General features: G+C 41.0%; 1 protein-coding gene across 1 annotated transcript; it reads left to right on the top strand.

The window, feature by feature from the left end:
- The first annotated feature begins 1,672 nt into the window (after positions 1-1,672).
- On the top strand, positions 1,673-10,415 carry LRRC8C (leucine rich repeat containing 8 family member C). The gene is made up of 2 exons (XM_008630292.2): positions 1,673-1,846; positions 4,334-10,415. The coding sequence occupies exons 1-2, from the start codon at positions 1,709-1,711 to the stop codon at positions 6,602-6,604; spliced, it is 2,409 nt and encodes an 802-aa protein (XP_008628514.1). The 5' UTR covers positions 1,673-1,708; the 3' UTR covers positions 6,605-10,415.
- The last annotated feature ends 222 nt before the right edge of the window (positions 10,416-10,637 follow it).

Raw genomic sequence — 10,637 nt, 5'->3', positions numbered from 1 at the left:
CCAGCAGCTACCCCAGCTTTTCTCTCCTGTAGAGGTGCATCTCCCCTGATATGTATGCTAATACTTGCAAGACAAGCACACAAAAAGCAGAGCTGTGGTTCCTGGCTGCCTGCCATTTGATAGCAAATGCTGCATTCCTCCACCAGTGCTGCAGCAATTCAGGCCTGTTGGCAAGGGTGCTGCCAAGTCTCTGACCTGGCTGTGTGAAGTCAGGCTTGCATTGCCGTCATTTTCACTGATGGTCTGTTAATCTGGAGGTGCTGTGGGGGGACAGCCTGCCTTCCTCTTGGGGATTGCCAGTTGTGCAAGAGGTGTGTGCAGTTTTATCTGGGATCGTAGCCTGCATCCTGAGGACAGACTTTAGAAGGACAGGAGGCTGAGAGAGTGTCTCCTGTCTGGCCAAGTAGTGCTTAAAGCAACATGGAAGGGTTGCAAAAGGAGAGGGGGCTAAGGAACAAGAGTTTTTATGCTACTCAGCTGCAAAGCCCCAGCCTAGCTACTAGCACAAGTTCATTTACAGACTTCATCTTATGCCTTTGGGGACTACAGTACCTTCTGAGGATCAGCTGGGCAGGCAGAGACACAGCAGTCCCTGAGAAGGTTCCAAAGTGAGCATTCTTCCATACAAGTATGGACAGTTAGTGGGAGTCAGTTATTAATCTTTAGGATGGCTGTACACCTGCAATGAATTGCAGCCATTAGGGCTTGAATCATTCCCTTCCTGTTCCCTGGCTCTGAATGAACTGAATCCCTTAAGTTCCTGGGCAGCCTCTCAGCAAGTGTGTGCTTGTCACTAAGCCTGCACACAGATGGATGTCACCAAAACCATGTTAATGGGTCCCAGTGTGCAGCTGAATCAGGATTATAGACTTCCAGTAAAACTGTGATATTAAGTGATTGTGGTGAGCATTTATGATGTTAGTTAATGGACAAATTTTGTTAAGTGCCCTTGGGAGTATTTTTGTTACATTCCCATGTGAATTTATCTTTCCACTGTAACTTATTAGGGAGTTTCAGTACTGGTTGGTCTCAGGGATTCAGTTACACATCATGCTGTAGGCTTTAAAATCAGTTGCTTTGCCCGTACATGCTCATGTGTGAGCTGATTTTTCAGAGGACGTGATGATGTAAGCCTAGACATCTGAGGTGAAGATAAAGCCCTTGATCTGCCTGTAGTTTTGGTTACCTAAAGCACTTTAGGAACTTGCACTCAAAACATAGTAGATTTAAAATTGCAGTGAGTATGCACAAAAATATTCCAAAGCATTCCTGAAACCACCATGAGTAAAATTGAAGTGAATGAAACATGGTAACTAAAAGGGTGTGTGAAGTTTGAATGCAGGACAAGCATTTCAGGCAGACCTTTGAGATCAAGGCTAATGTGTATGAAGCTGAACATCTCTGTGTATAGAATGGGCTGATTTTCAGGGATGCAGAAGGCCTCACTGACCCATCAGAGATGGCTGGAGTCAACAGAGAGAGGGATTTGCCTGCCTGCATGGATGGGATCCCAGGCTCTCTCTTCCTCACAAGAGCTGCATAAGTGACAGCATGAGCATCCCTCTTCTGAGGTGGGGTGTCAGTAGCTGGGAACTTTTATGCCACATCCTGGGAGTTCCATTCACAGAGAAGGTTTTTTCACTTGCTCACACAGCATGAGCGGTCTGAGCTGCAGGAGACTGAGCTGGCCTTGCTCTTTTGCAGGACGATGATTCCTGTGACCGAGTTCCGGCAGTTCTCAGAGCAGCAGCCGGCGTTCCGGGTGCTGAAGCCCTGGTGGGATGTGTTCACGGACTATCTCTCGGTGGCCATGCTGATGATTGGAGTGTTTGGGTGCACGTTACAGGTAAATCAAAGGGACAGAGGTGTGGCGGGTGCTCTCGGGGCTGCTGAAAGAAACACCACAAATGAGGAAGGGCCTTGGAAAGACGGTGTCCCAATTTGTTTTATCTCTTGGGCTCACCATGAACAAAGCAAAAATGTGCTGGTCCCAGGATTAAAGCTGTTTAAGTAGCAACATCAAATAACACAGACCAGACTTTTAGCAGCTGTGAATCAGCAGAGTTGCACTAGAGTCAATGGAGCTGTGCCAGCTAAGATAAGAGCTGTTGGTTTGGCCGGTGTCTGGATCGCTGTTTTCACCTCACTTTGGTGTAACAGAACAGATTGTCAGCTTCAGTTCCTATTTGTTACCATTTTGCTGTTTGAAAGTTTAAAAAATGTAATTTTGTAATTCCTGTTTTTCTTTATTTTGCAAATGTTAATATTTCTGTCATTATGCTTTAAAGGGATTTGAAATTATTGTGCTGATTTTATTAACACCACCCACAGCTAATATTATATCTCTTCCATTCCAAAACATCTCTGAGGATGCTTACACATAAACAATTGACATTACTGTCAGTCACTGTTAGTTACATTTTGCTAAAGAGCCAAAAGCAGAAAAGAAATGAAAAATACTGTTTGGGATGACTCCACAAAAATATAGTACTGGCTCAAACATGAGTCTCACGTTTCTTGGCATGACTTTGAAATGGACTTAAAGGGACACATTGACAGAGCTCTTATTTCAGAGGAATTTGCTTACTTACATGGCCTAGGATTTAGATGTACTGTCTCTCAAATTTCACATGAAATCAACTGTAGTTTTGCCTGTATTCTCCATTCTCAAGTATTTTCAGTTGATACAACATTCATGTTTAAAAATCTCTTTATATAGAGCTGAATTTTGCATTAGTAGATAAGTATTTGCTTAACCACACGAAGTAAATCATCTGTTATATCTGTTAGCTGTTTTAAGTTTGCCCACTTGATTGGAGGAAGCACAGTGGAAAATGATGTGTGGAAAGACTGAAATAATAGACAATTTTTTTTTTTTCCAACTTACTGTGAGATACATAAATCCAGGATATAAGTAAGGGTGTATATCACAGTAGCATTTACAGACATAGATTAACTACAGAAGTTTTTGATGTGCCAACAGTTATGGCACTGATGTTGTTCAAAACACATGTGGTCTTATCTCAGCCTCTCCCTACACCAGTGTGGATCATCAAGGATCATCTGATTTTGGTAGCTCTTGTTGCATACCTTATATTTATTGCTTGCAATAGCCATGATATCAAAGAGTATATCTACACTACACGCACGTTCTTAGTTTGGGCTAATCCCAGTTAGTCATTCAGGGCAAGTAAGAGAGTTCCTTGGTTTATCATGCAGATTAGCATTTTAAATTCTGACTTATAGGGAGCCTTGCATTGAACTCAGAACTGTTATCCCAAATTAAACCAAAGGTGATTGGTCTCTAAGGCACTCTGAACTCCATCTGTCAACATGGATGACCACCCCAAATTAAGAAAATTGCTTTTTTTTTTAATTGTAGACAGCCTCAGGAACAGAGCTACGTTTTTTCCCTGAGGTGTATATTCCATCCTACAGAAGCTCCCCATAGAGAGGGACTTCTGACAAGGGCGTGTAATGATAGAACAAGGGGAAAGGGCTTTTAGCTGAAAGAGGGTAGGTTTAGATTAGATATAGGAAGAAATTCTTCACTGTGAGGATGATGAGGCACTGAAACAGGTTGAAGTTGTGGATGCCCCATCCCTGGGAGTGTCTGAGGCCAGGCTGGATGAGGCTCTGAGCAACCTGGTCTAGTGGAAGATGTCCCTGCCCATGGCAGGATGTTTGAAGTTGATGATCTTTAAGGTCCCTTCCAACCCAGATCATTCTATGATTTTATAACGACTCTATGTACATGTGTGAGAAACTAAATAAAATTTGTCTATGCACACACAAATGCCTTTAAAGGACTGTCCTTATCTGTCTTTATGAAGACTGAAGATTGTTAATGTCCCAGTCCAGATATGCTCACATTAGCCCTTTGTCAGCCATTTTTGGTGTGATAAGACATCACAGTGTGAGAGTACAGCCACATGAATGCAGTTGTGCTGCTTTCAAGCCTAAGCTATCTCTGAACATTTTGTAGCCAGGGTGCATACACCTGGCAGTAACAGTCTGTCTCTGGGGAGAGCAGTGCAGAAGATCCCTGGTCTTTTCTGGAAGCATTCCCTACATTTCTCCTTTTTCTGGATTGTCTCAGTGCCCTCTTATTCAAATTATGGAAGGCTAACCATAGATAGAAAGGGGGGGCCTAGTTCTTGGCATATAGAACAAGTGTCTTGTTGAGAATAATACTAGCACAGCCTGTGGGGCCAAGTAGCAGGCTGTGGGGAGGAATGCCTGGCAGCTGGAGGAACTCCAAGGACAGGTACCCATTGATGCTGCTACCATTGTTTGTACATCAGTTCAAAAGATACCTTTTTGTGTGTTCCAGGTCATGCAAGACAAGATAATATGCCTTCCAAAGCGCGTCCAGCCTTGCCAGAACCAATCTAATAGTTCAAATGCGTTTAACACAATCCCTGATACCACTCCCCTTCCACCACCGAAGCCATCCACCCCTCCAGCTACAGTTGAAATGAAAGGACTCAAGACTGATTTGGACCTTCAGCAATACAGCTTTATAAATCAGGTGTGCTATGAACGGGCCCTGCACTGGTATGCCAAGTACTTCCCTTACCTTGTCCTTATACACACACTGGTCTTCATGCTGTGTAGTAACTTTTGGTTCAAATTCCCTGGATCAAGCTCCAAAATTGAACACTTCATTTCAATACTTGGCAAATGTTTTGATTCTCCCTGGACAACAAGAGCTTTATCTGAAGTATCAGGGGAAGACTCTGAAGAGAAGGATAACAGGAAGAACAACATCAGCAAGTCTAATACTAGTCAGCCAAGCACTGAAGGCACTTTGGTCAAGACGCAGTCTTTAAAATCAATCCCTGAGAAGTTAGTTGTGGATAAGGGAACACCTGGGGCATTAGATAAAAAAGAAGGTGAACAGGCCAAAGCACTGTTTGAAAAGGTGAAGAAATTTCGACTGCATGTTGAGGAGGGTGATATACTCTATGTCATGTATGTTCGCCAGACTGTACTTAAGGTAATTAAATTCCTTATTATTATTGCTTACAACACAGCACTTGTCTCAGAAGTTAATTTTACAGTAGTCTGTAACGTTGATATTGAAGACATGACAGGATACAAGAATTTTTGCTGTAATCACACAATGGCACATCTGTTCTCTAAGCTTTCTTACTGCTACCTGTGCTTTGTAAGCATCTATGGCCTGACTTGCCTTTATACACTGTACTGGTTGTTCTACCGTTCACTGAAAGAATATTCTTTTGAGTATGTTCGGCAAGAGACAGGAATTGATGATATCCCAGATGTCAAGAATGACTTTGCTTTTATGCTTCATATGATTGATCAGTATGATCCTCTCTACTCCAAGCGCTTTGCTGTTTTTCTGTCTGAAGTCAGTGAAAATAAGCTGAAACAGCTGAACCTAAACAATGAGTGGACTGCGGATAAACTGCGACAGAGGCTACAGACAAACTCCCACAGCCATTTGGAGCTACAGCTTTTCATGCTTTCTGGACTACCAGATACAGTATTTGAAATTACTGAGCTGCAGTCTTTAAAACTTGAAATAATTAATAATGTAATGATACCAGCAACCATTGCACAGTTGGATAATCTCCAGGAGCTCTCATTGCACCAGTGCTCTGTGAAGATCCACGGTGCCGCCTTGGCTTTTCTGAAGGAGAATCTCAAGATCTTGAGCGTCAAGTTTGATGACATCAGAGAACTTCCACACTGGATGTATGGCCTCAGAAATTTGGAAGAGCTTTATTTAATTGGCTCCCTAAGTCACGATATTTCTAAAAACATTACACTGGAGTCTTTTAGGGAGCTTAAAAGCCTAAAAGTTCTTCACATAAAAAGTAATTTGTCCAAAATCCCACAATCTGCAGTCGATGTTTCAAGTCACCTGCAAAAACTGTGTATCCATAATGATGGCACTAAGTTAGTGATGCTCAACAACCTGAAGAAGATGGTCAACCTGACACAGCTGGAATTGGTTCATTGTGATTTAGAGCGCATACCTCATGCAGTCTTCAGCCTTCTCAGTCTTCAGGAATTGGATCTAAAGGAAAATAACCTCAAATCCATTGAAGAAATAGTAAGTTTTCAACATCTGCGAAAATTGACAATTCTAAAGCTGTGGTACAACAGTATAACCTACATCCCAGAGCATATAAAGAAACTCACCAGTCTAGAGCGGCTTTCCTTCAGCCATAACAAAATAGAGGTTCTTCCATCCCACCTATTCCTATGCAACAAAATCAGATACTTGGATTTGTCTTACAATGACATTCGCTTTATCCCGCCTGAAATCGGAGTTCTGCAGAGTTTACAGTACTTTTCCATTACTTGCAACAAAGTGGAGAGCGTTCCAGATGAACTATACTTTTGCAAAAAACTTAAGACTCTGAAAATTGGGAAAAATAACTTGTCAGTCCTTTCACCTAAAATTGGTAATTTGACATTGCTCTCCTACTTGGATATTAAAGGCAATCATTTTGAAATCCTTCCACCTGAGCTCGGTGAGTGTAGAGCTCTGAAGAGGACTGGTTTTACTGTAGAGGACAACTTGTTTGAAACTTTGCCTTCTGATGTCAGGGAGCAAATGAAAGCTGAATAACTTCTTGCTCAGTTTTACAGAAATAACACTTCTACCAAAAACACTCTAGAGAATGCATACTCTGAATATGCATTTAATTTGTCATTATTTTTTTCTTTTTCAAATCCTTTCTGTACAAACAAATTTGGAGTAAGGACTACATATATTTTTAAATAAAATTTTCTCATATTTTTTCACTGTTTTAAGATATTTTTAAGTTTGTTTTGCCCCGAGAACAAGGGCATCTCTAACTTAATTTTTACTGGTAAAAGTAAATGATTTTGTCTGCTGGTTTTTCTTTCAATTTCCTAATCCCACCAGGGAAACTGTGTTTAAGATGTATGCTTTGGGTTGCATAGTTTGTAACAGATGATTATATTGTCTTCCTGGTTATTGTTAATCCCTTAGGACATGGTTTTCAACAGGTGGTGCTGCAGTTGTTGAATGCCTTGTTTCCTCTTTTCTTCAGTGGCAGTAGAAGGTGTTCAACATCTAACAAGAACAAATATAGGCTGACAATCCCTTTTTACTTTCAACAGGGTTTTCTCAGATGGTCAAAGCAAGTAGAAAAGGTTCTTCATATGTTTTAACAGGTGAGAGGGGGCATGCAGAACTCCTTCAGGGCCTTTTGGCAATTCAGTCTGGCTGCCCATTCACACACTGCACTGAGCAGGAGGCACTCACTGCAATTTCCTCTCGGGTCCAGGAAGAGTAAAGTCACAGTTCACAGCGGAATCGGGACCAAAGTGACTCACGTTGAAGGTTTTCCAAGCAGTGCAACGGGATGTGACTGCCCATTTCCTACTAACTTGAGTGGAAGGGGAGCAATGAACTCACCCTATTGGAAATGTCAACTCAGCAAGATGAAATGCTGTCTTGAAAAACCCCATCCTCCCCTAAACACCCTGTGCTGCAAGAGAGAAAGTGCCCTCTGCCCCCTCAGCCCACTTCCCCACCAAATTGTTTGGCACCTTCTAGGAATGGGATCCAGAAACAGCACAATAGTGCTTAGTTTGTAAAGCTTCTGGCAAGGAAATAGCCTCTGATGTGCTCCTTAATTGAGCTTGGGTAGCATAAAACCAAGCTTAGCACAGGAATATTTGCAGATTTGCAAAAGTGAGATTAAATGAATACATTAATTTCTCACAAGTCTCAGCCTACCCAGCCTACCCAAGGACAGTGATGAAGGCTATGTTTTCATCTCCCAGAGAGTAATTAAATTGGAAATCATGCAGTTGGAAGTCTGCTCTTTAAAATAATGTAATCTCCAATGATTGTGCATCAGGTAGGGATCTTGACTCTCTGAAGCCATGTTCAGCACATTTATTTAATCCAGCCATTTGATTTCTTTTAGTCAGGTTTGAAAGGGATGTGCTGCTCACAAGCTAATTTAAGATAATCAAAGTAGTAAAATATTTTGCTGACACATATTTGAGTCAGATGCAGGCACTGGATAAATGTTTCACAAGAATATCTAGGAATAAGTATTTCTGTAGGAGGCAATGCTGTTCATAAATTGCAGAGGTTGAGTTGCTGATTGTTTAAATTTATGTAAAATATTTGACAGTTGTCAGATTGGTTGCTCTTAAATGTTTTCTAACTGCCATTGTGTGTCTTGAGCTACAGTTAATCTGAGTTCTTGAGCTTGATGCAAAAGCATACAGCTGGTTTAAGAGTATGACTTATAAAGGTGGGGAGACAAACTACAATGAGAACTTCCTCATTAATCTGGGGTGTGCTATGCAGTCTGGTGTGTGGGCTTGCCACAGTACCAGTTCAGACTTATTTTTTGTGTTTGGCTGTGTTCTGGAGAAGATCCATGTGATTAATGGGTCAGGCACGAAGGAATCAAATCAATTTTTGAAGAGGTTTGATTCAGTTCTATTGAAGACCTATAACTGATGTCGCTGTTGCAAAAGCTACCCTTACTCGTGTGTGGAATGCACTTACTGGAACAGCTTGGCAGTATATATATTCTAAATGTATTTCACTTTGATGTTACGTGAGGAAGAGAAACATTTCATTGCTCCTATTAACCTAATTATATAAACCAAAGTGCTGTTGTCCCTGATGAATGTAAACTGTTTGAAATGTCCAAGTAATTGGTGGAGCTGTATAGTTCTCTTATTTAGATTTTAAATATGGGATTACAGTTAAAGTTTTTTAAAAGGTCTTTATATTCCTAGATGTAGCATTTTAAATCCCTAATTTATTTTGTGTCTAATGTTGTTTCATGTGTAGTTTGTGGTCTGGTTTCTGAATGGAAGTTGTGCACACCTCATAACTGAAGGTTGGAGGCTTGTTCTATGCCATATTTGTAAATACATCACTTAGGGGATGTGGAGGTTTTGTTTGTTACTGATTATATTTATACCAGTGCAACCCCTCATGTGGACACAGTTACATGAGTATAAAGTGCCTTGTGCTGGCATATCTTTATTCACTTTGCTAGGAATAAACTATACCGGTCTAAGCACTTTCACACTAATAACTGTATCTTCTCCAAGGGTTTGGTTAGCTGAGACAGCTTCATCAGTCTGACAGCTCACTGTCACCAAAAAGGGGCAGCTCCTTCTTCCTCCCATGCTCCCTATTCCTGCCACCATGTTCCAGCTGCTTCTCATGTACCTTTACAGGTCTGGTGCTGGTCTGATCCCTCCACAGGACAAATCAACTTTTTAAGCCAGCAGAAAACTATGCCAGTCTAAAAAAGGTACTAATTTTCTGCTGGATCAGCTCTCTAAAGGATTGGATGGATGCTAGGATGGGAGTAACAAGGGGACAGGACTCTGCAGTGAGGGTCTGTACAAGGAGAAGGTGGGTCAAGTCCCTTTGGAGGTGCTAGGTCAGTTCCTCGTCTTGCCGAGCCACGTGCTTGGAGAACTGTGCTGTTTTGTGTAGAGCAGGGTTAGGCAGCTTGGCTTTTGTGAGCAGACAACCCTCAGGCTCACAGTGGATGATAAAATATCACATTACTGTTAATTTCTTAATGAAACAAACTCAGGTAGCTGCACTGTTGACTTTTCTAAACTTCTTACTATCTAGTCTGGGGTGTATTTTCCAAACCCATATTACAATAACTTAGAAATGAGTCAGCTGAGGGAAGATTGTTTCCTAATTCTCTATGACATCCAGGAAAATATGTAAAAGTGCCATATTTGCTCAGTGAATCATGTACTGCTCATATGTATATTCACATGCAATTCATACTAGACTTTTCTGTGACCAATAGTATTTGACTTAGAATGGATGGACATTTTGTGGACAATACTTTAGCATGGTTTGTATATATACAAAGAGTTTGTATAACTACTTATATTAATCAGGTGCCTAAAAAGTATGACAGCTCCAGAATTTAAGCAAGGCATTTTTTCATTATTGCTCAAAAATAGTAAAAATCTTACTTGGTAATGGAATTAGAGATGACAAAGATTGTATCAAAAGTAAGAAGACAACCTTCCTAGTACATTGACCCTGACAAGCAAATCTACTTGTGATCAGAATCTGGAGATGTGCATCTTCCCCTTGGTCAAAATTAGAATGGATGTTTGTGCTGACCTCGTGCATCCAGCCAGCCCAACAACTTTTGCAAATTCTGATTGAAGAGCTCCAAGTCTTATAACCCTTTTCTGGCAGTTCAGTAATTCATGTGCTTAAGTGGTGACAAGTCCTGTAGGAATGCCAAGAAAAAACTCTGAAATTTGACCAAATGGACAAACTTAATTCTGTAGCAAGAATCTTAATATGATAATAGACCTGCATAGTGTTACATTGCAATATAGTACACCCAGAAAAAACCAGAAATAAAACGCTCTTTTGTAATAATGACCAATATCAGACTGCAATGTGATTATTTGTTTGGGAAACACTTTGTTTCTGGGTTACCTAAAAATCAAATAGAACCATCTTTTGGGTTTGGTCCCTTGGGAGGGTAATCAAGAAAATATGCTTAAAAAAACATCGTTACACTTGACAGGCTTTACAGCTGCATGGTCTCACTTCCTGTGCACCTCCTTCCATTCCCTGACTCCAACAGCCAGCAAAATGGCCAGGA

Source organism: Corvus brachyrhynchos, unplaced genomic scaffold (genome assembly GCF_000691975.1).
Source record: "Corvus brachyrhynchos isolate BGI_N302 unplaced genomic scaffold, ASM69197v1 scaffold101, whole genome shotgun sequence".
Lineage (NCBI taxonomy): Eukaryota > Metazoa > Chordata > Aves > Passeriformes > Corvidae > Corvus > Corvus brachyrhynchos.
This window is presented reverse-complemented; position numbering and strand designations above follow the sequence as displayed.

Bases quoted from the DNA above. Each gene is read 5' to 3' on its own strand.
- LRRC8C (XM_008630292.2), top strand. From the start codon at position 1,709: ATGATTCCTGTGACCGAGTTCCGGCAGTTCTCAGAGCAGCAGCCGGCG. The intron at 1,847-4,333 runs GTAAATCAAAGG...TGTGTGTTCCAG, and splicing joins TGTTTGGGTGCACGTTACAG to GTCATGCAAGACAAGATAAT.